The sequence below is a fragment of the Electrophorus electricus genome, chromosome 12, assembly GCF_041902795.1.
Source record: "Electrophorus electricus isolate QZ-2024a chromosome 12, ASM4190279v1, whole genome shotgun sequence".
Lineage (NCBI taxonomy): Eukaryota > Metazoa > Chordata > Actinopteri > Gymnotiformes > Gymnotidae > Electrophorus > Electrophorus electricus.
In genome coordinates, this window is record NC_137508.1 from 27,942,501 (window position 1) to 27,967,500 (window position 25,000).

The 25,000-nt window shown below is 45.1% G+C and overlaps 2 protein-coding genes across 6 annotated transcripts in view; one reads left to right on the plus strand and one right to left on the minus strand.

Moving 5' to 3' along the window:
* The first annotated feature begins 1,547 nt into the window (after nt 1–1,547).
* Nucleotides 1,548–5,151, plus strand: ppa2 (inorganic pyrophosphatase 2). The gene is made up of 12 exons (XM_027022749.3): nt 1,548–1,842; nt 2,291–2,355; nt 2,511–2,555; nt 2,809–2,862; nt 3,130–3,249; nt 3,371–3,457; nt 3,575–3,701; nt 3,785–3,912; nt 4,047–4,132; nt 4,214–4,283; nt 4,373–4,412; nt 4,525–5,151. The coding sequence occupies exons 1-12, from the start codon at nt 1,683–1,685 to the stop codon at nt 4,551–4,553; spliced, it is 1,011 nt and encodes a 336-aa protein (XP_026878550.2). The 5' UTR covers nt 1,548–1,682; the 3' UTR covers nt 4,554–5,151.
* tet2 (tet methylcytosine dioxygenase 2) overlaps nt 4,975–25,000 on the minus strand; it is a 29,532-nt gene continuing 9,506 nt past the window's right edge. For 2 of the 5 annotated variants that reach the window (XM_081724343.1, XM_081724341.1), the window contains 10 exons: nt 17,991–20,570; nt 13,038–15,992; nt 12,722–12,812; nt 12,531–12,624; nt 12,117–12,325; nt 11,427–11,577; nt 11,228–11,317; nt 10,791–10,928; nt 9,613–9,970; nt 4,975–9,279 (listed from right to left, as the gene is read on the minus strand). In XM_081724343.1, the coding sequence (XP_081580469.1) occupies nt 7,913–9,279; nt 9,613–9,970; nt 10,791–10,928; nt 11,228–11,317; nt 11,427–11,577; nt 12,117–12,325; nt 12,531–12,624; nt 12,722–12,812; nt 13,038–15,948 (5,409 nt within the window). In that variant the 5' untranslated portion in view covers nt 15,949–15,992; nt 17,991–20,570 and the 3' untranslated portion in view covers nt 4,975–7,912. Of the gene's footprint in view, nt 9,280–9,612; nt 9,971–10,790; nt 10,929–11,227; nt 11,318–11,426; nt 11,578–12,116; nt 12,326–12,530; nt 12,625–12,721; nt 12,813–13,037; nt 15,993–17,990; nt 20,571–22,606; nt 22,743–25,000 lie in introns of all 5 variants that reach the window. The other 3 variants (XM_081724340.1, XM_027022747.3, XM_081724342.1) reach the window with 2 other exon arrangements.

Here is a 25,000-nt window from a genome sequence, read left to right on the forward strand (position 1 = left end):
TCAATCGCAGGCTCGTAGCCATTGTAAGCTGGGTGGAAAGCAAACAATAGCTCCAGCACATCGAGGTTGATGGGTAAATATCGGCCAGTCCAGAAACAAACCAAAAACAGAACACAGAACTCAGGTGACACTTCTGAACTTACGCAACCTTCAGAAGTGTTTCTGTAACTACCAACAATGATGACAGCGTAATGACATGGACATATGACACTGTAAATGTACCAGTGGTAATTAAACGCAAGGTGAGGAGTTAAAGAAGAGTCCAAAGATTTTGGAGAGGAAAGTTTTTAAGTAGCTGCTACACCTCTGATGATGTTATGAATATTATGAGTTGAATCTGCTAATGTAAAAATGTTCATTTTTGTGGGAGCTCTGTCACAGACATTTTACAAAGGCCAGTAGCCATTCGAGTAGCCTCATCCATTCACAAGACATTTTTATTAATGCAACTATTATTAACTACTGTTAATGCAATACTAAAGGTAAGCACTATTATAATAAATGATTATCAGGACCTGATAATGTGTCAAAGCTTGCTTTTCTATGATATTGTGGATATCACCACTATGACTAGGAAGACTGACCAAGTACATATTTCAGAAACAGCTGTTCATTTTAACACTTAGAGGAGGCCATTAAACATCAAACACTGTGTTTACTAAGACTGCATATTAACAAAAGGTTCACTGGTCATTATCTCACTATACCAGTATAGGGACTGTTTTATCACTTACTGATTGTTCCTATTGCTCATTTTTTGGTCAAAGAGCCTGTTTTGGTCAAATCTTTTATAGATTTAAAAAAAATGCCGCACTAATTAGGTTTTTGTCTGTGCATTTTTTTTTTTTTTACAAACCTCTGGAAAAGTTAAACAATATGATCCATATCACACACATTGTAAAAATGTCTTTGAATATCATATATAATTTACCATATTACCCACTCTTAAGAGACTAATAAAAATTGTACGTATGAAGGTCATATTTTGTGTCACACTTTAGGAAAGAGCCACAAAGGAATGGTTTTGTAATATTAAAATAGTAGCTTTTATGTGATGTCATGTGCTACTTTAAAAATGTAATGTTAGAACACAAAAAATATAATGAGTCTGTCACACTGCACAAGTAATGTTGCGTGTTTTCAGACTTTTATTTTGTCAGTTTGTATGTTGTACCTTGTTCCATAGTTAGTCCACCATGGAGCGACACACTCTTATGTATGCTTTTACTACTTGACACACTTGTTCTTCCGCGCCTGTTTCAAGTCTGTAAGACCTTGGTGATTAGCTGAGGAATTCAAAACGAAACAACAACAATAAATAAATAAATAAACAAATAAATAAACAAAGGAGAGGACGGCGCACTGCGTTCTGTTACAGAATAAAGCAGCGTGACTTTATTAGCTACCAGCGGTTGAGCAGACACGGACCCCTTCACTGCACAGCAGCCCGACACAACAGCAGTAAACGTTTATACGTTAATAAATAAACGACCCACACAAATAAAGGGCCAGTCTCTCCCGGAGCCAGACATTTTGAAGTTCCCAGTGCAGCCATTTTCTCCTGGTGAAGGTCCGTGGCCGCGCGCTCACCGGCGGGTAGGTGGCAGTGTGACGCCACCGAAGACGGTTGACCACGCGCCGAGGAAACGTCACCGGCACCAGGCACCGGGGCAGAGGAAGTCATGCGCGTGCTTTTGCGTGCGGTTGCGTTTCTCGCGCAGCAGGCTCGTCACAAAAGTCCGCTTTTCTCCGGCGCTGTTTGTCCGGATCTCGTGAAAATGGCCCATTTCCTCACGGAGGAGAGAGGCCGCCCAAACTCGCCCGACTACAGGATTTATTTGAGTAAGTTAGCAACGATAAACAAACGAGTTACTCATCCGCGAGATTTCGCACGGTCAGGAGTCCGTGCCTTTAGCCCGATAATATAATATTGAAATAATACTTGAAATAAATGCGTAACGTGCTTTGGTCTGTTGCACGGTCACTCAGTGTTTGGGAGTGGTGTGTGTGCACGAGGTGTGTAGTGCAGGGCGCGCACATCACGTGTTTGTAGTGGCGAGCGCGCCGTAAGGACTGCAGACCCGGACACTGCACGTCCAGCGATCTGCACGGCGTGCACGGGCCGCGTGTCCTGGAAAGCCTGTGTCCCGTGTCGCAGAGCATGCGTGCTAATATTCTGCAGGTATCTGAACGTGTGCCCTAGCACGGCCTGTGATGTCGGAATCCCGTGTACCATGTTGCCTGCGGTCCACTGGTTGCTAATGGTTATGGTATATCGCTCTCCCCTCAGAAACGTCCGGTGGAAGATACGTTTCCCCCTTTCACGACATCCCCCTCTATGCCTCCGACGAGCAGGTGGGTTTGCATACAGAGAAACATCAAAAGATGATTTTTACAGTACGTTTGTTTAGTCACGTGACTTTGCGACTGGCCTTGTCACGCTCACGTTGGATATTATTTCTAAAGATGTTTTCTTGAAGGTCTAAAAAAATGATTTGGCTATATTTCAGGAGAATGGCGTACCAACAAAAAAACAGAAAACACAAGACAATGAGGTAAATTATCGCTGCTTTACCTTTAAACCTTCCATGAAACATTGGATTGATTTACAGTAGGTATAAAGAGTTGGTGGGTAGTTACTGACTTTACATCTCGGTTTTTAACAGTATACATGGTAACTGACACCAACTAATTGAAATTGAATCACAAGGCTAAATCAGATAGGATGCTATGGGCTTGTGTGTACTGTGTTAATTTCAGGATGTTTACATGTGCTTAGGACATTTCTGTTCATTTATATTGCCACAGATTCTCTTTAATATGGTGGTAGAAGTTCCACGCTGGACAAATGCCAAGATGGAGGTGTGTGTGTGTGTGTGTTTGAGGTTCAAGAAAGTTGTGTTTTAAAAGAAGAAGCTGACTTCTAAGGCTGATATATTCAGCGGTTGGCAGAAATCTAGTAGTTATTTTCTGTAGCAGAATATTTGGCTCTAAGTAACGAGCAAGCGATCATGTTCGAGGCAAAAATAGAGGGAGAATTCTGTGTGTATACTCAGACATTCTGTCCTTCTCTAGCTGTAAATGATTTGTGAAGAATTGTGGATTTGCTTACGCTGTGAATTTCTACAGATCGCCACAAAAGAGCCTTTGAACCCCATCAAACAAGATGTTAAGAAAGGCAAACTTCGCTACGTGGCCAACGTTTTTCCACATAAAGGCTACATCTGGAACTACGGGGCACTACCACAGGTGAGTCTAACATGAAACATTAACAACTACAATCACAGCGTTATACCGTTGCAACAACTGTTTGCATATTCATTTAAAAAGTTGAGCTGATTTTTAATTCCCCCCCCCCCCTTTCACTCAGACCTGGGAGGATCCAAACCACACAGACAAAGACACTAACTGCTGTGGAGACAATGACCCTATAGATGTGTGTGACCTTGGTACCAAGGTGGGAGAGGTTACGATCAAAACAACTTGCTCAGTAACTTTGAGTGTATTCCTCATTTCACCTGGTGATTGTGTGTCTGTAAGTGTGTGTATGTGTGTGTTTACCCGTGTGTCCCAGGTGTGCTCCGCTGGCCAGGTGATTCAGGTGAAGGTGCTCGGTGTACTTGCTCTGATTGATGAAGGAGAGACCGACTGGAAGATAATAGCCATCAACACAGACGACCCTGATGCTTCCACACTCAACAGTCAGTTCCTCTACAGTGATGTGGGCATGCTTCCAGAGTGGCAGCAGACATTTTCTTAGAACGGTTTACTGCTTTATCACTAGGTATCAAAGATGTTCGCGTGAAAAGACCCGGCCAGCTGGATGCGACCGTGGAGTGGTTCAGGAAGTACAAAACTCCAGACGGGAAGCCCGAGAACCAGTTTGCCTTTAATGGCCAGTTCAAGGACAAGGTACCAGGGCGCATTCATGAAAGAGTGTAGCAGCATTAAAGCAGCACTCACAAGTTCAGTCCAAAACGCGCTGACGTTTCAACTCCATGTGCTAGTCGTTGAGGTGGTTGTCCTGTTGTGTATCTGCGTTACAGGACTTTGCTCTGGAAGTTATAAAGTCAGCTCATAACTACTGGAAAGCGCTTGTGCAGAAACAGACAAAATGTGGCGAGATATCCTGGTGAGCCTCCTGTGTTCACGCCTGAGTTTGCCTGTGTCAGAATAAGCAGATTCTGAAAGTGCATGTTTGTTGCTGTTGTAGTCAGAACTCCTCAGTGTGTGAAAGTCCATTCCGGTGCAGTGACACAGAGGCCGATGAGGTGGTCCGAGCGGTGAGCGTCAAACACACTGAACCTGTCTGGACTAAGACTGAGCACTGAGGGTTGTGTGCGATGCTATGTTAACTGTGCTCTGATCCCAGGCACCTGAGCTTGGAGGAGCTCTACACATTCCTGCAGAAGGTAGTGAGTCTTCCCACCTGTTCCTTTGTTTTTGTTTTGAAGTGATGCACATCCATGACCTTTGTCACCATGACAACAGTAAATGTGCTGCTGTGTTGTTACTCTTTCGCAGTGGACAAATGGCACTTCCTGTCTCCGTGACCCTAGAAGAGGTACACAGGTTCACCAAGCATCTGCCTGGTGTTCAACATGAGCACTTGCACTGAAAGACTGACTAGGTCACAGGTGAAGTACTGTGTGCCCTCAGCTGATGTGAAAATCACATTATATCATTTTAGAAGCTTCCCATTTCTTTGTAAATCCAGACGTGCAAATCAACTCAGTTTTCAGTTAATTCTGTTAATGATGAGAGATTTTACTGTTGTTTTCCTCCCTGTTCATGTCGCTGCTGAAATGCTCCACATTGCTTTAACACGCAAGTGTTCTTCACTGTTCTGGCTGAGGGGAAGTGCCTTGTCATGTTTTGTCAAGGGTTACAAGTGTTCTGTTTTTCAAAGATGTGTTTCAAAGTGAGTGAATGAAGGGCTGACCTTGCTAGTGTTCCTACTGGGTGGAACTGTTATTCTCTCTCTCTCTCTCTCTCTCTCTCTCTCTCTCTCTCTCTCTCTCTCTGTGTGTCTCTCATTTGGCTATTAGATGAGTGTGACAATTGAAATGCTTGAAATAAATATAAATTTTATTAAAAACACCCACATCTCAGCAATATCAGGAATGATATAATAAACAGCTTTCAAATAAACTGCATTCAGTACTTCAGTACATTACAATACTTACAGTATTTATATCCATCCTTAATTCCATTTTTAAACATACCAAATTTTAAGGGCGCAGTGGAAACAGTTAAAAAAAAAAGATGTTTTAAACTTTTAGTGTCTAACTGCAAATTACCACGTGTACATAAACTGCTAGCTTGACATAAGAGCTGCGCGATCGGTGTGTTAGGAAAGTCATTCAAGTAAGGTTGACTCCACTCAAGTAACACACACTAACGCATCTTCAAGTATGGCTATGCTCGCCTGTGATGGGTCTGAACGCCCTCTGTTGCCTCTCTCACCCACAACCTGCTACTCAAGCTGGGGCCTGTACACTTGAGCCTAACCGAATTTACAAAATTGGAGTCCTTTTTCAAAACTATTCAACGTTTGTCGTTCAGCTATCACGGGACCGAGTACAGTAAAGATGTCTTGGTACTGACAGTGTGGTATCTATGCAACTAAGAAAAAAGAGGCAAAAGGGTGATGTTTGTTCAGTCTAATTACAAAAAAAATAATTGCAGGAAATCATGTTTGATGAGTAAATTAAATGAATACATTTAACAAACTACAGACTCAAACCTTTGACATTACAATAGCTGGACTTAAAAGAACAATGGGTTTATACTTTTGTATTATAAACACATGGTATATACAACATGGCATAATTTATTTCATAACACATTTACAGTAACCCTTTTCAGTTTAAATAAATGTTTTGTATTCCTTACTGTTTTTTTCTTCTGAAAAAGAAAGGAAGTGCTTTCAGAAAATTGATTTCTGAATGTTAATAGGGTAATGTTGTCTCATACCAGTGCCCAAGAAAATGTCACATTTGTTTAAATGGAGAGAGGAAGGAAAAATGAATTAAATGTTTAGTGGTTATAAATAAGTTTTGCTTAAAATTACACACATGCATCCAAATGTGCATCTAAATGTTTGAACTGCCCTGGCTTGAATTTCCATTGAAAAGTCAATGCCTTTCTGTCCCTTTAGACAACTCAGTGCATATTAATGTACTTTCAAATTACTTCTAAAAAGAGTTTACCAACTATCCACTAAAACATGAGTACAAAATTGCAGGTGATTTGATTTTTTTTTTTTTTTTTTAAACAAAGTTAGTTTCTTTGTAGTATGTACAAGTAAATCATAGGGACTGAACATGCAGAAATCGATCCCTGAATGAGTGGAGACACACAACCGAGGTGTGAGCACAGGAATGAGCTGAAATAGCCCTGATTTGTAACTATTACATTGACACTTGAAGTTCAAGTAATACTTTCTTGTAGACCAAGTGTGAAGAAAGTTAGTGATGAACTAAGCGTTATGATGACCTAAAGTTGTGTTCTCTTTGCTAAAAGTGTTTGAAAAGAGTTCTGAAGGCAGGAACAGAAAGGAAAAAACACACCTTGGTATAATAATCCTATTGCCAACAAATGGTTTGAGGTATATGCCAAGTAGCTTCTTTACATCATTCATAGAACTTATCACCACCCATAAAAATTCTCACATTATGTTTATAACAACAGGTCGAATAGCACCATTCTGAGATAGAATCAGTTTAACCCCAAAGAAATATCACTCTTGTTTACAGTACTAAAATCTAAAGCAATTTAAGAAAAGAGGAATTAATTTACTGTACAAATGTCACCTTTATCATACACCTAGATTACAATCATTAAAAGAACCCCACAGCAAGCCAGCTGCCTTGGTAACTGAAAATAACAGCTAACCCTGTTACATGTTTCTTGACGAATGCAACGAGGATATGATTTCAACTGCAACACCTGTAAATTCCAAAGTCTGTGCATATGTTTCGGACCTACGGTCCAGCACTCAGTAACTATAGTGGACGTGAAGTATCACTTTTGGATCTGTTTGTCCACTCATGCACTTTGTCTCCAAAAGAACATTACTGTTTCAAAAATGCACCTTGAGAATGGCTCAATAAACAGTAAATGTAAATCACACATAACTGCGTAACTGTGAAAGCACCAAAGAAAAGTTTTTTTTTGTAAAAATTTCTTTTGCATGTCTTTTTTTCCCCCGAAAATTATACAACTGACACTGTTTTAAGAAGTGTTAAAAAATTAATGTAGTCTTTCACTGATCAAGTAGCTTTCTAAAGAATGACTTAAATCAGCTTTCTGACCAAAGGATGAAATAAGATGCACCCGTGGTCAAAAGTGCTTTTAAAAACACTAATCAAAGCAGTTCCTTATATCTCCTTAATTGCTACTAATTGAAATACATCATGAAAATAATTGCTTATTACTTGCGAGGTAACACACTAATAAAATATTTTATGTAGGCATTTAAACAAAAAGTGTATATTCAAAAATCTCTTCACTTAGCACCGTGAAAAGGATTAGCCATAAAGTCACCATTTTATGCCAAGATTTAGGTCATAATCATTTCTGGTTCACTTGTATAATTAAAGCCACCAAAGTTTTTTCCACTAACAAATGTCTGGAAAGAGAACCATTAAAATAAATAAACACATTTAAGGTTCAATCAGTTAAGCTTGGTCTTTCAAGAGCCGATAGACCTGATGTGTTACCTGTTGTTAGTTTATTGTCCAGTCTGCATTCTTCCTAGTGTGGATCATCACTCACCTCTCAGAAGGTAGCCGGGTCTATACAGCCGGTGGCACTGAGGTCTGCAATGCAATACTGTAGCACCATTTCACTTTTGCAAATCTACTGTTTTGTTCCCCCAAGTAAGGACGATGTAAACCTAAGAAGGTCCCTACAGGAAGTGGCTGTAAGGTCCAGTGACCTTGGTGAAGGCGTAGGGAGCTGAGCCGACGTACGTGTTGGTGGTGCAGGACTGCGACTTTTCCGCGAGCATCTGGATGAAGCGCTTGTAAGTTGGCTCTGAGGTCTCGGAAGGTTCCGGATGTTCTCTCTTAACCTTCCTGCCGCCACTCTTGCTGGGTGTGCTGTCGGCGCCGTGCTTTTCGGAGTCCTCCTCCTTCTCGCGGGCCTTTTCTGCCATCTTGGCCTCCCAGAGCGCCAGACCGTGCTTGGCTTCGTTCAGGTTCTTGTGCTGGTAGAAGACCAGAGAGACGCGTGTTGGGTGGGCGCGATCGGGCTTCTTGATGGGTGTGGTGGCGTGCAGCTCACGCTTGGCGCACTCGATGAGGATCGAGCCGTGGCTTGGAGCCACTGCCACCCCGCCAATCTCAGGATCCAGGAAATTGTGCTCATTGTCTGACCACACTTCCTCCTTCTCCTCAGGGACGGGCATCGCAGTGCATGGTTCCTGTTTGATCATAGTAGGTGGGACGTTTCCGTTGGGCAGACCCATGCCTGGAGACTGGTTCAGGCATTCACTACTCAAAGGAGGAAGCGTCTGAGGGATCCCATTGGCTCCTTGCAAGTTCAGCTCTGGCTTACTTTTCATTTTTAAGGGGTCCAGGTTTGGGGGGAACATCTGAGGATTCTGGGCTAGGTAGGCATTGGGGTATCTTCCAAACTGGCTGCACTTATTTGCAACTGCATAGTCCAGACCTGGATGGGTTGAGGGAGGTCTTGAGAGAGCTTCCAGAAACTGGGCCTCAGGCCCTCTGTTAGTGCTGTAACCAGGGTAGTGTGCCATGTGGTGTATGCTGGGACGCATATTGCAGTTGCCATAAGCACTGACAGGCAAAGTGGGCTCACCGTAGCGTGGAGGGTAGCTGACACCATAGCTTTGGTGAGGGGTGAACTGTTGTTCAGGGTACAAAGAAGGCCTTTGTTGTTGGTACATGTCCAGATGCTTTGGATTAGAGTAAAAGGGGTGGTAGTTGTCCACGGGCACACTCCCGTTACACTGGTAACCAGGGTAGAAGCTGTTGGGTGTCAGAGGTCTGGAGTAGGGGCTTGGTGGGTTTGACCCATTCATGTAGGTGTTGGGGAGGGGTAGAGATGAGTGGTAAGAGCTGGCAGGCTGAGGGAAAATGTTGGTTTGTTTAGAGGTGCTAGCGTAGGATCCTGGGGCATTAGGGCATGTGGGGTAGTTGGCAGGGGACGAGGGGCTAGAGAAAGGCCGAGGGGCACTGGACTGTTTCTGCTGCTGAGGCTGGTTTGTGGGGACCGTTGGGTGGGCAGCGCCAATGTGCCCTGGATCTGTGCCTGAAGAGAAAAAGACAGTTTACTCAGTATATGTGTATAACAATATATACGAATAAAACATACTTGGGATAATTTGATTTTGCAAATTCTATTTATATTTTCATCATTTGGGTGATACTCTTATCTAGAGCCACATACATATTTATCCATATATATATCCCACAGTCTGTGCTGCCTGGGAACTCAATCTATCCTTCCTGCTCAACCAGATGAGCTACAGGAGTATATATGACTATATTCTTTAATCATACATCATACATTAACCTTAAATAATTTCTGCTACCTTAAGCCATGTGTCTTGTTTGACGCACAATTATATGGATGTGGCAGTACCTGTTGGAGGTGTGTTCTGGGCGATGCTCTCGTATGAGGTTTGTTTCATCTGCTTCGCCTGTTGAGCATTGTCTGCCTTGGCGTTGGGCGTGTTGGGGTGAGAGGGCTTGTTAACTGCAGCCTTTCTGGATTCCAGTTTCTTCTGCCGGCAGGACTTGGCTGGCTCCGCCAGCATCCGTACCTGGCGGCGGAAAACGGAGAGCACTTGGATGGCGCCGGTCCTGGTCTTCTCCAGCTGGCCCTCCACGCTGCCAAACTCGTCCGTGGACGAGGCTTTGTACAGCGGCAGAACATGCAGCTGCTCGTCCTCAGGAATCTTTCCGATCTGGCGATTGTCCTCTCGTGTCAGCGTGCAGACCTGGGACAGCAAGGGAGAGGTGGAGAAAGCAGGAGGTTTTTTAATCCTTGACCAAAGCAAAAATTTTTACATTTAAAAATGTAATTCATATAGACAAATAACACCTCTTTGTTATAGTAAACCTATGAATAATATCTATATTGACCTTTTGTTCTGTCTTCTTATTAGATACCACTGATACACTTGATTCCTCCCCCTGCTGCCCCGCCCTGCCCCGCCTCACCTCTTTGGCTAACTCTATCCCTAACAGCCTCTACTCTTCTGGGAATTGTTCCCACAAGGTTTGTGGGAATTTGTGCCCACTCAGTCAAAAGTGCATTTGTAAGATCAGACACTGATGGTTGGCAGATAGTGAAGTGTGACTCATCACTCCAGAGTGCAGTGGTGATGTGTTTTACACCAGTCCAGCCAAAGCTTGGCGTTACACGTTATTCTTAGGCTCATGTGCAGCCGCTTGGCCACAGAAACCCATTTCGTGAAGGACCTGGCAAACAGTTCTTGCGCTGATGTCTCTTTGTGAACCTCAGTGGTGAGGCAGTTTGAACCTCTGGGGTTGGGAGATGTATTGGCCATTCTCATATTCCTTTCCTCAGCACATGGCAGCCCTGCTCTGTGACTGAGCTGCTGTTGCTCTGAGCATCTGCTTTACAGTAAAAGCACTTGCAGTTGATGGGGGCAAATCTAACAGAGCAGAAATTTAGCACCACATTTACAGTTACTGAGCTCCCCAGTATTACCCATTCTGCTGCCAAGGTAGATATTATAAGTAGTGTATATGAAAATGTGTTAGATATTGGATATTGGAGTATGGTTGACTTACCACGGTACTGCCTCCTTGCATGTTATGGAGGTCTCTGTGGGAGTGGGCACAGAAGTCAAGACAGGCCGTGACTCCGGAGAACGGCCGGCCTTCTTTCAGACCCAGACGGCAATCCGAAGCTCTGTGTTCATGCTCCACCTGAGTCCACATAACAACCGACGGCAAACACGACACGCTCAGGTCTGGGTTAGGTAATGGGCTACAACTGGTTATTGCCATCTCTACAAGTAATAGGTTTCATTTAAATATGTATTTAGGACTGTTAGTTTGAGAAAGGTCATTGTGCCACTGACTCCAAACTTTTATTTTCACATTCACATTTTGGTTTTGCCCCAGCACACCTGAAGCAGGTAATCAGTACATCCTACCTCAGGTACACTGGAGTTTGGAATATTAAAACTGTTCTCTGTAAGAGTGTGGAACCATGGGATGTGTACCTGGTTGGCATAAGCTTCAGGTGCCATTTTTTTGTAAGTTGGTGCTATCAGAGTTGCCAGGCCCTGAAAATGACTCTCCAGTTTTTCCTCCTGTAAATGACACAGACCAAGATCCTAAAATAGCATCCTTTACTAAAACCACTGACACGTTGTCCTCTACATGTGTATGTGTGAACTTAGAAGGTGAACTGAGTCTTGCCTCTTTGGGATCATCACCAAGCAATTTGAACTTTCTTGGGACTTTACTTCTGGCAAACTTGCAGCCATTGTAGTACATACTCCAGGAGCACCCAAAAGAGAAGGAAGCCCCACAGACGTCCTGGTCCAGACCCTGACATGCACATGTCCTCCTGAAGATGACAATGAAAACGTTATGGTTTCAGGCAATATTGTGACTTTGGAGCCATATCAGTAAACACAGTCAATGTTCCCTACATATTAAAGTTATCTAGTGTATAGCTGGTGTCTACTAGTAGTATCACCTATTATTAGATATGGATACTCAAGTGGAAAAAAAGTCTTGGCAAAGCTTTATGAATTTTTTTTAAATTATTCATTTACATGTCAATAGTAGTTAACTGCTTTGTACAAGAGAACTTGTTGCCTTAAGGCTGCCATTTAATCTTATGATATGTAATGATTCACATTTAGCTGACTCTTTTATCCAAAGTGACTTACAATTAGGACTGAGTACAACTTGAGCAATTGTGGGTGATGGGTTTTGCTCAGTGGCCCAACAGTGGCAGGACTTGAACCAACAACATTCCAATTACAAGTCATGTACCTTAAACACTAAGCTACCACTACCCCGTTCACTGCTTTCTTATATACCCTGATGTATTTAACAAGTGTCCGCTGTATTTTTAACGTAGGGTGGCATAGTCCTTACTCCTCATTAAGGGCACACCGGCGGTTGGTAAGGGTTCCATGCTTCGTCAGGGTGTCTATGAGATCCGTGTAAAGGTGGTCCGCCAGGGATGTTGGAATACCCTCCCAGATCAGCATAACCACAACGATGCACGCCGTTTCGCACGAGTGCCCTGCCCGCTCTCGCACAAGCACCAGGAGCTTCTCGTCCACGTTGGCCCTTCGTATCACCTGCGCATCACACACGCCCATAAAATCATTCATTACTGGTCTGTTTGCAGGTGTTGTGTCATTATCTTCACCATAGAGGGCGCTGTAAGTAAGTAAAATGAGTAAACGTCTATCATTAGCCAGGAGTGTGGACTGCAGAGTTAAACATGAGCGCTATTGTTAGAAGGATCTACACAGCATAAATATATTCAGTAAACTTACTTACCCATTTAGCAATAGGACAGCCCTGCGTGCTTTTACCCTCTTTCCCTGTGTACACCACCTTCTCGATTCTAATAGCACCACCCGTCAACCCAGACCTTGGGATGGAAAAAACAAACAAACCCCTGTCTAGGCACTCATCGTTGTACAAATACGCTGCAGGTATACAGCACAAGGAACAGAAGGGGTGTTCACCTCTTCTCCATGGTCTCTCGAATAGCCTTAATGTTTGGCGCAGCGCCCAGGTGGGTGTAGTACGGACCTTCGTCCTTTTCAATGATTTGTTCTGAGGAGAATGGAACGTCATAAAAGAAAAGCAGGGAGTCAGTGTGAGGAAGTTGGAAACATGCACTCAGGTTAATGACGTCACACAGATACGTTATAACTTTATCCTTACTCTGAGATTTCACTGTGATATGGTGGCTATGACACTGCACAGTGTGTGCCCACAAAGTTGAGTAAATAACACAAAACACATCTGTTGCTTAAACACATCAAATGTTTTCCATACCAACACAGTGGCATGGAGGAATGTCATATTGGGTCTTCACGGGTGTGTCCAGCAGGTTTTTAATAGGAGTGTCGAGCAGTTTCATGGGTGACTCCAAGAAACTCTGCAGCTCCACTTTTTTGGGCGTGAAATCCGCAGGCTTATGGTCCTCCATGTTGGTAGAAACCACTGTTACGCTTCCAGCCATCTCCACTTTCACCTTTCCGGGTGGCTTGATGACCAGAGGCTTCCCCTCAAACACTGGGGAGGGCTGGTACTGTTGAAGTTGCTGCTCCATGGTGGCCAGGATGCTTTTGTGTTGGTTCTGCTCACAGGCGGAGGATGGGCGCTCCTGCTTCACCGTTGCCAGCATGCCACTAACCAGCTCTCCGGCCTGTAACGTCATATGAGAAGTGAGCATCTGGCCGTTTTCCCGTTTGGCGGCCTGCAGGTCGGGTCTGACCAGGTCGGGGCTCTGGGAATGACTTGGCCTCTCCTGTTTTTGGAGGAGACGCATTCTTAGGGCAGCGTGCCTCTGTAGATCGCCCTGTGGGCCAGGGCTTCGAAGAGGCCCTCTCTGAAAATGGGCACAGGGGTCCTGTGTTTCTGCTTTGGGGAATTTGGGAAATGGCATCTGTGGGCCGTCAGCACCACCTGGCAGCTGAGGCTGTGTTTGTGAATGCAGCGCCTGGAGACAGTCCACGTTGCCGGGCAGCCTGTGATTGAGAGACTGATGGGAATATTGTAGTGGGGCACTGGGACTCAGGGTGTACCTTCTCTGCGGGTTCTTTTGCATCTCTGCTATGTCACTGAACCCAAACACAGATTCCATGTCTTTTGACAAAGGCTGAGAGCTGGGGTGTGGTGGGTCAGGAATATTGGACCTCATGGCTGGCCCATGCCCAGGCCCAGGATGTGTTGGACCAGGCAGTTTAGGTGGCTGGTATGATGGAGAGGAAATCTTTGACTGCATGTAGCCCTCTGTTTTGTGCCTACTTTGGAGTTGGGCATCCACCTGACCTTGAGAAAGGTCCAGTGACTGCGGGGCCATTTTGAGCCCCTGAGCTGATTGGAGCTGCGAGATGCTATCTTGCTGCTGGTGGGCCTGTGGTGGTCGCTGAAGAAGGAAGTCTGGGGATAGCATCCGCTCCAAGTCTTGTTCATGTTTACATAATTTCTCTTGTAGCACTGGGGAGCAAAACTGCTGGTTCATCTGCTGCTGAGAAGAATTACACTGTTCGGGCATGTGTTGAAATTTGTCGCTCTGCACGTGCACACCAGAGGGAGTTTTGCAGGGATGGCACTCTGAGGCAGCTTTGAGCTGAGTTTGTGTGGGAGGCATGCCGGGCTTGTAGCCATTCTGTGTGTGATGGTCTTGCTGTTGGGGGAAACTGGGTTGGCCGAAACCTCGCGCTGTAAAACTGTGTGTCGGCTCGGGCTCAAGCAGTCTGCTGGGGCTCTGTGGGACTGGGCTTTGCTGTGGAGGAAATCCCCTCCACATGTGTGGCTGGCTGCCTGGATGCTGTGGAGCTTGACTAGCATTCAAATCGATCCAGCCAGTCTGGGGGCAGGGACCCTCGTTCCCTGCCAACCGTTCTGCCTGGCCTGTAAGAGACAGCTTACAGTCACCACCCGGTTTCTGCGGCTCTGCGATGGCCGGGGGGTCAGGCCTGCCACCTCTCGTCTGAGGCTCCACGCTCTGCCGTTGCTGCGGAGAAAGAGGCGGTGCAGCAGGCATAACCAAGTCTCTCAGCCCCTGGGAGCTTCTGTCTGCTGGACGGGGAACCTCCGAGTGGTGCTGCTGCCTCCCGAACTGCAAGTTCTGCTGGGCTGCATGATTGCCGGACACGTGGTCACCAACGGCAGGGCTGTCGAATGAACCAAACGCGTTGGACCCTTTACCTGGCACCGAGGTGCCCATCTGCAGTGCTGGCAGTGGGTAAGACTCCTGAACGAAGACCTGGCCAGACTTGGGGATCACACATAAACCCTCTGACTTTCTAGGAAAACACTCCGTGCTGTTTTGATCCTGTGAGCGGTCACCCACGCTTGTCTGTGCAGCCACACCAGGTCCCTTGCTCGTGTTGGCCTGTGTGCGTGCCTCCAAGTCCGGGAGGTCAGAAAGAGGGTACGGTGGCGGCTGGTGCTGCTGCTCCGCTCCAAAGCGTCTCGAGTACCCGTTTACCATGAACGCTGGGCTGTAACCTTTACGGCTGGCCACCTCCGGAAGTGTCTTGGCGAATGGCTCAGAGGCTAAAATGTGAAAACCTGAGGTAAGTGAAGGAGAGGGAATGCCCTGCTCCTGCAGGTTGCTGGTGACCCTGTCTGCTTGCGAAGAGCTGGTCTGCGGAGCGATGGACACTTGCTCTGGGTAATACTGAGACAAGGTTTTCTCTAACAGAGCACCTGTTGGACCCTCCCCTGAAGGTGGGGTCACTGTAGTAGCACCATTGGGTGTTGACACCTGCTTGCTCCTTGACAGCGTGAAGATGTCCCCATTTGGATAATTGCAGTTTGTTTTATCTGGTTCAGGCTTGTTCAGCTCACCAGTCAAATCTAAACGGCTTTCTTTCTCCGTCTCTTTTTTATCCCACAAGCTCAGTACCTCCTCCCTGTTCATCCTGAGTCTTTTGGGCTGGTGAAGGCCCAGTACACACTGCTCACTCAGACCGTTCGTCTCGTACGGTCCCTGGTCAAACGGGCCCTGTGTGTCTGCAGGGCTCACACAGCTGTCCTGGTGCCGTTTCATTGGGTTGTCCCCTGTACCGGGCTGGAAGCGGGTCCAGCTGCCTTCCCCATTGGCTTGCTGGCAGGGAGCTTCAGGCGACTGCTTTCCATTCTGAAGGTTGGCAGAGTCCGTCTGGCGAGGGAAGCCGAGCCGTGCGAGGGTCAGACTTTCTTCCGTCTCATGCCTGGCCGTTTCTGTGTCCATCTGGTCTACTTTGAGTCCATTCACAAGGCTGTCCTCTCTGCGTCCTGCAACACACACAACCAGAAGGTGAACCAGACACCCCAAAGGACAATTACCACAGTTCACACACATTATTCACCGTTTTTCTTTTCTATTTGCAGTGTGCTGTGTTGATTACATAATGGGTGATGGATTTACTCGTGAGGTCTCTAAATTCTATATTTTTAATTAATTTTCATTCTCAAAGGCAGAAACACGCGCGGTTCCATACAGGACAGATCGAATCCACCGTGCTGTGTCTGTGGCTATTCAACAGAGGAGCTGTGGCATGTAAGTGAGAGAGGCCTCTGTGTGACACCTTTGTTTTGGCTCAGTAAGTGAAGTGCAGCTTTGAAGCGGCACACTTCTACAGCCATCTCGACTTCCCAGTGCCGCAGCAAAGCAGAGAGGGAACTGTGAGGTCATCCGAGGACAGCGTGTGTGATGCCCGTGTGTGAGTGGGCATGTCTGAGGATCATGACATCACCCAGGAAGCAGCAAATGGTTTTACTTTTAAAAACCTGTACTAAAGCCATCAACCAAGAGAGAGGATGGTCAACAAACAGTATAATGTAGTATAATGTTATAATGCAGTATAGTGTTATAATGCAGTATAGTGTTATAAAGCAGTACAGTGTTATAATGCAGTATAGTGTTATAGAGCAGTATAGTGTTCTAGTGCAGTATAGTGTTATAATGTAGTTATAATGCAGTATAGTGTTATAGAGCAGTATAGTGTTATAGTGCAGTATAGTGTTATAATGTAGTTATAATGCAGTATAGTGTTATAGAGCAGTATAGTGTTATAGTGCAGTATAGTGTTATAATGTAGTTATAATGCAGTATAGTGTTATAGAGCAGTATAGTTATAGTGCAGTATAGTGTTATAATGCAGTATAGTGTTATAGTGCAGTATAATAGTATAATATAGTATAATGTTATAATGCAGTATAGTGTTATAATGTAGTTATAATGCAGTATAGTGTTATAGTGTATAATCTGATCACTGCTTTACTTCTCAGACAGGCCTTGGAAACAAAAGGCACTTGACAGGTCTCTGGGGGGGGCTTGGGATGCTCAGAGCGCATTCTTTGCGTGCTCAGCATTTTCACAACACGCAAACGAATGTGACCAGCTGTCACTGGTGCGTGGTGAACAGGAGATCCCGGTGAACGGGGGAGTCTCAGCCTTTGTGGCCAAGCATGCCATGGGTCCCCAGTTCCTTCAGACACACATGCGGCAAACAAAGGACTGTGTCTAGAGCTCATGGCTAGACACTGACCTCATTTCATCTGCTGGCGACGTCCCCAGGAGCCCTGGAGCCTTCAGAGGGAGACGCAGTGCCAGTACTCATGTTTCACTTTTAGTAAAGAGATTACTTCTTAATTATTAATTTGTCTCTTTGTTCATTAGATTCATGTGTTATCTGATTAGTGGTTTTCCTACTCGCCTAGTTTCCTGTGTTAAGTACGATGGCTCACTTAGATGGCAACTGGTAATATCAGACTGAGATGATAGGAGTTCAGTGTGCTGATCGTAAAATTCTCAGTGTTGAATTCATACTCTCAGAAGTGTATTTGTGTCCAACTGGATTTAAATAAACATTGGTGTTAATTCAACACTGCAGATTTTGCCGACGAGGAACAGATACGTAACGGTAGTGATGTGATTTCATGCTTAAAGAGTAAGATTCAGTCATCATTAGGTTGAACCTCTCAGTAATCCAGTCAGACATTAGACAGTTGAGTTGTGATTAAGCTCATGAGGAAAGGTGTTAAAATATCCATTACAGATACACAGAGCTGTCAACAAGAGCAAGACAAGCACAGGAACACCACGATCCATCATTAAACCACATTAAAGGCCACGTGTCTTAAAGCTCTACAGTTAGCAATACGTTTAAAGTCATGAACCTTCCTTCCGCTGTAGTAAATGGGTCTTACACATGACTGTAGGTTTGTGCTGTAGTTGTGCTTGCAAAAAATCCCCAAACAGGCCATAACAGTACAGAAAAAAGCAATCACCAGAAATTCTGCTCTACTGTCTCTCCGGTCTCTCCGGTCGGGCCGATAGCACTGGAATAGTGCTGCTTCTCCAGCAAAGAGCAGCATCCGAGCAACATTCCCAGCAGGGAGTCCCTGCATCTCCCCCCACTGCAGATAAAGATTCCAGCAGTGGCATTGAGTCCCGTGTGCCAGACGCGATCATTGCTGTGTCTCACATCCACAGTATCTGTGAAACAATTATAGCACGCACGCGCTTGCCGATCCTGGCCTCGGCCTAATCCATCATAATTACGGATTCTGTCTCCCAAGGTAGTGGAGGAGGGCCCTCCCTGAAGAGTGTGAAATGCCCCCACGCCTGCCCAAGTCTGACATACAGGGGGTAGGTGACACTCTTGAGACAGATCCATTAGGAGGGCAGGTCGTTGTCACTAAGTACTGGACGGGTGCGGGCTGAAATTGTTCAGTGAGGAGCGCTTTCTTAGCATTAGAGTCTCAACCCACCCACAGAGCCACTACTGTGTACTGCTGCTGGTTTTAAATACACTCATGTTTGCTGTGCCGTGCATCACTTCCTTCTCATGTATGAAAGTGTTGTGTGTGTGTGTGTGTGTGTGTGTGTGTGTGTGTGTGTGTGTGTGTGTGTGTGTGTGTGTGCGCGTGTGTGTGTGTAATACAGTGTAGATTATCTGGACTCCTGCGTGATGAAAGTAAATCACTCAACACCAGAGTCAATACGTTCCTTCATCACACCCTCAGCTTGGTGTTTCCACAGCACATCCACACACTTGCAGCAAATAGAGAAGGAACACTGTCCTCCTTCAAGCCCTCAGGAATATCGTTTGAGTGTGTAAATCACATCCTTACTCCTCTTGGGGGTTCAACAGGACCAAAGCTTTCAAAACATAATTGGAGGCAGAATCTGAATTTCCGAGAGAGTGCTTCCTGACTCTCTTTGTCAAGCAGAGGGTTTGCACAGGAACACAGAACGGCTGAAAGCGGAAGGAAGTTGGAAAAATGGGAAAAAAAAGATGGAAAAGCTGAGAAAACGTCATTAGAAATCCTACGGTGTCTTTGGCTTGGCAGTGAGACGCCGTCACCAGTGCTGTTAGTCACATCTGTAAGTCATTAGCCATGATTATAATCACACACACACACACACACACACACACACACACACACACACACACACACACTTTATATGGGTAGTATATGCACAGTAATACTGTAATGTGTGCTATACTAACACCATATAAGCACAGTAAAGTTATTCTGATGCTGGGATGCAGTCTTTAAGTCTTTTGTTTTGTTTTTGTGAGGTCACAAAAGAAAAGAAAATATGACAAAAACGTGTGTGTCTCTAAAAGGCGAATGTTCACTGCTGCACGCCGATGAACCTGCTGCAGTGTTGCTGATGCTGTGGGGAACGGTTCCAGTGCCCACTCTACAGGTGAGTGAGTGGTGCGGTTTCTACCAGGAGATGTTATAGTCCAGCTGATGTTTCCTTAGCATCTCATATAGACACTGGACACAGATTTTAAATGTTAAAAAAAACTGCTCTTCCCTCTGGTTGTTTGTGACTGCATTCTAACGTGTTGTTTTTAAGGAGGTGTACCACACCTCCATCACAGTGTACCACACCACAGTGTACCACACCTCCATCACAGTGTACCACACCACAGTGTACCACACCTCTACTACACCTCCATCACAGTGTACCACACCTCCACTACAGTGTGGTGGCTGAAAGCAATCACCCCCCTCCTACAGCATGTTTTCTCCTGCTCCTTTCTGTATTACTCACTTGTCTATTTTATAAAATTATGTGGTCAGACTTTTATTTTTAGAGAATGAGGCAAATGTTCTTTTTGAGTTACACACAAAGCCCTTGGTGTTATCGTACTAAGTCTCCTCCTAACAGGTGAAAGATGTAACAGAGAATGGTTTCATGCAGCTGCTCCTGAACGTCCTTATGGACGTCGTAATGGAGCACTCTGAAGCCAAGTTAATATTTTCGAGCTACAGTCAGGGTTTTGGATGTCTAATTAAAGTCAGAGACAGGTGTCCATGAAAAAAAAAATCTTGCTGCTTTAACTGGAAAATTGTAGAACGTTTATGCTTACAATGAACCGTTATTTCAAGCAGAGTTTTACAGACTGTCCAGGCACGCAAGACAATTAATTGATTCTTAGGGCTGGCTTGTCTTTACAAGTGTATCTAATACAGAATAATGAAGCAAAACCGATCTATTGGTTCTGCTCAGATGGTCAGTTTGGTCAGGGTCTTTCTTCCATATGAACAATTCCTTGGTATTCCCTTTCAAGTACAATAGTGAAGCAATTTCCAGTCTGAAAAATATATATTCCTTTGAGAATTTGGTATTATTTACATTACAAAGTCTGAGAAGTTTAAAAACAGACTGATGTAATTCTCTTTTCTCATTTAGCAAAGCCATGATTTATTGTGGTGTGTTGATTATAGACTTTATTTTCATGGGATTTCTCTCGGGGCTCTAGAGCAGTTCCATTCCAGAAAGCCATTACAGACTTTGCTTATAGCCGGTCGGTGCCGAGCAGCTTGTCACAGTTGGATACACCCACCCTGAAAAAAAAAAAAAATTCTGAAGGCAGGATAACAAAGCAAAAGATCCCAGCTGAGAGCCGCACACGCGCGCAAACACACACGCGCGCACACAGAGAGCTCCTGCTAATGATGTGTTAACTCTGAGACAAAAGAAATATATTATCTGTCCATTTCATTAAAACAGAGACTTCCCTGTATTTTTAGGTTTTGAGTCTCAACACAAAACACAAAACACTGTTTACTTTAACAATTTTAACACTTTAGCTACTGCCTCTGTTGCTGGTATCTGTCATCTGTATCCTGGTTTGTATTTGACTGTTTCTGCATTTATTTCTTAGTAACTAATCTGTTTGTTTTTTTTCCACAGTGACCAAAATAATTAACCCGACATATCCTGACCCTGGTTCTGTGGTTCTGTGTGTGATGTACTGGTTAATTGAAACTATTTCACAGGTTGTTTTGCTGCAGTTAGGAGGATTTTAGTCTGTGCTGTTCTCTGACTCTCCTCTTCTTTCATGGTTCACTCCTGGCTAAGCTGTAGTTAGCGGAGAGACCTCTCTCATTTTCTCAGCCACTACCTACTTCTGGTAGCTGTCGCCAAAAACACACCCAGCAGACCCGTGTGTACCGGTGCAGGCTCAGCGTGGAGACAGCTTACAGAGAGCTGTGTCATTGCTGGTATTTATAGCTGCTGACCAGTTCTTACGCCTGAGGGCAGTGTGAAGTTCCACTGCAGGTCGCGGAAGGTGGAGGGAGTTTAGTCTCTCTACGTCTCTTCTTATCTTAGTCTTATACTCAAAGCAGGACCAGGGCACTCATATCAGCAAAAAAAAGGAAGATGAAGGAGACTTGATGAAGTGGAATCACACACTCACACCTCAGACACGGTGTTTGTTTGGTTTGTTCCTGTTATTCATTTGAATAACAGTCCACCTGGTTGGAACCACACGAGCAGGGCTTCACACAGGTCTACAGGTCTACTTGCTGCTTTCTTACTGGCCACAGATTCACCTGAATTAAGGGTACGCACGCATGTGTGTGTGTGTGTGTGTGTGTGTGTGTGTGTGTGTGTGTGTGTGAGTGTGTGTGAGAGAGAGCAGAGGAGAAGGCATTTGGATCAGTTGTACCTGATGCAAAATGCTGATGTCAGAACTGTTGGGACAACCTGCTGATTTAAGCAGGATGAGATGTGTGTGTGTGTGTGTGAGAGAGAGAGAGAGAGAGAGAGAGAGAGAGAGAGAGAGAGAGTGAGAGAGAGAGAGAGAGAGAGAGAGTGAGTGTTCGTGTGGCACCACTCAGAGTGAGATACAGAAGGGCATCCATAAATCTACCCCCCTCCCCCTGGCCTCTACGTGGTCCCTCAATAGAGCTGAATTATCTCGAGTGTAAATTTCCTTTGTTCCAGACTGCAGCTGGGCGAGTGTGTGTGTGTGTGTGTGTGTGTGTGTGTGTGTGTGTGTGTGTGTGTGTGTGTGTGTGTGTGTGTGTGTGTGTGTGTGTGTGTGTGTGTGCCCCTCGTCCAATTACCCGGCAGCACAAACTTCTTGCACACTGCATGGCCCTAAATTATATCTGATAGAGCAAAAACTTTGATTTCCAGTTGAGTGTACAGTTAGATTTACTGGGCCAAGGCTCGGACATGCTGTACTGCCTGTCTGGTCCATATTTCTGATGGCTAACTGTTTAATGTGAGCTGTGAATGCCAGCTGGAGAGGTTATTAAACACTACAGCACAGCACTGAGCACGGACCCCAACACACCACTTTAATCTGGCAAGATCTTCTCATATTAACAAGGCTTTTAATGGACATACTGTTTTCTCGTACTGTTCCAGACCACTTAGGACTCATTTAAAGAGTTTATAATGAACACACTAATAAAACAGTTCAGGAACAGGTGCTAACCTGACACACACACACAGGGCATTGTCTGTAGCCTGTAGTTAACACATAAGGGAATAGTCTTGCCCAAGGACTCTTATGAATGTAGAATAGAGCTCTTTGCCTGGAGGGGGTTTGAACCCCAGGCCTCCACGAGAGCAGCATCACTGTTACCTGCTATACTACCCAGCTCCTGCCGCATGTCCTAGCTGCTATGAGCTCTGGCTGGCTCCGCTGGCACTGCTCAGTACATAGAATACAGTGCCTTCACTCATTCCCGTCACGTCTGTCTCAATCTCGCATGTCATTTCTGTGTTGGTGGGGAGAAGATACAGGGATTTATCCAGGAGACCTGTATGCTGAGAGGGAAGCTTAAATGAATAAGGAAACACTTCATGAGTTGAATTTAAACCAGCTGCTTTTTAAAAAGTAACACCAGTTTGGCTCCAGAGCTTCTGTTAAGTGCTCTGAGTGGACTGGGTGGGTCCCTGTGTCCATCAACACACTGGGGATCAGAGTCATGTGTGTGTGTGTGTGTGTGTGTGTGTGTGTGTGTGTGTGTGTGTGTGTGTGTGTGTGTGTGTGTGTGTGTGTGTGTGTGTGGCATGTCTCACACTTCCAGCAATGTGGAGCAGCCAAAGAGCCTATAACATATGATTTGCCAAACTGCATTTGTGTGTGTGTGCCTGTGTGTGTTTCTGTGCTACTGGGGTAGTTTCATTAAGGATGTGGCTGTGGTTGTCTGTAAGACTGTCCTGTGGAGTAGGCTGAGATGGTTTTGGTCTTGACCTTCAGGTGATATGGTTTCACCTGGATAGCAGAACCACCACTGTCATGTGATCACTGGCACACACAGCATAGTGGGCAGTTTCAATGGGGCACTGGAGTATATTTGACCGGTTTGTAAGGTTTTCATTTTTAATTTACCTCAGATACAAATCAGCATCTTTACGTAAAGGTGCATAATTTCTTTTATTAGAATCAAATTCATCTGTAAATATCCACTGGGATAAAGAAATATTTAAAGATTAGCATTAGGTTTAGAACAGAACATTATAGTTGGAGTTTAGCATTCGGGTTAGGGTTTAGGATTAGGGTTAAGGTTTAGCTTTAGGGTTAGAGTTTGGCATTAGGGTTAGGTGTTAGGATTAGGGTTTAGCATTAGGGTTAGGTGTTAGGCCATTTTGGAAACCTCAAATACAGCAGTAGGGTCTTCTAAGCCACAGGTATTAAAACACAAACTTTTTTGTAGCTTTTGAAGCGTAGTTTCATATATTGTGAATCAGGAAAAATCAGATCTCCAGTACTGTGTACTGGAAGAATCAGAACTCCAGTGCTCTATACTGGAAGGCATTAGAAACAGTTGCCATGTTGGACAAGAGTTTGCCCCTTTGTGAGCTAAAAGCACAATTTCTTCACTCTAAACCACATCAGTGTGAGGTGTCCACACTGTTCTGTGTGCATGTGAGCAGGACGTGACATTTTAGGCCGAAATGCAACAATTTCTTCAGGTTTGTGTTTTATAAGGTGACAGTGATGTGTTGGAATAAATGTCTACTGTACTTTTTTGCCCTTGTGTGATTGAGACTTTGGAGCTGTTTAAAGCAGCCATCTGTGAGGCATATGTGTGTGTGTGTGTGTGTGTGTGTGTGAGAGAGAGATTCATGCAGTGTAATCCTCATGCAGAAATATTTACTCACTGAAGGCCCACGCCAACAAACCCCCAATCAACACTACAGTAAACAAAGCTGCTGCCTCCCTCCCTCCATCTCTCTCTCTCTCTCTCTCTCTCTCTCTCTCTCTCTCTCACACACACACACACACACACACACACACACACCCAGTGCCCTTTACTCTCGTTATGTGCTGCACTACAAGTTTCTCTGGTATCTGTGCTGTTTTTTTTCTCTCCATGCCCGTCTGACACAGTTGGTATCAGCACAAAGGAGAAGGGGAATAGAGACTGCGCCGTGACGCTGTCTGATCTGGGATCAGGTCCAGACAGGATGTCCCGGGGCCAGGGGGGAGGGACTCTGGAGCTTTTCTCACTCTCATCTCGCTCACAGAGAGGTTGGGGCTGCTTTGTGTTTTGAGTCTTGATTTCTATCTACTTCATGGCTTTCAAAATTTTTTTTAATAACCAACCCCAAAACACAGCAATTACTTTGATTTTAAACAAAATTTGTGGCACCCAGTGCACACTGGTGGGAGATTCCCTCAGGTCTCTCCCTACCCTTCTTTGCTGCCCTGCTGGTGCTGAAGGCACGTCTCCCAGCGTCTCCCAGCGTCTCCCAGTGTCTCCCAGTGTCTCCCAGCGTCTCCCAGCGTCTCCCAGTGTCTGAGCTCTGTGGCAGGGAGTGTGCAGTCCACATTCAACAGAGGGACCCTAAGCTGGGGCTGGATAGCCACTTCTGTTTGTAATTTAATCTTCAGCGAAACCCCTGGCGGCTGCAGGTCTTTGTGGGTAATCGGAGGCAGATGCGGCTCTGGCTTCTCCTGTTAGACTCCTGTGATCAGTAATGCCCATCAGGCCGAGGGCACCCAGCCTAGCCAGCCTCTGGTATCTCA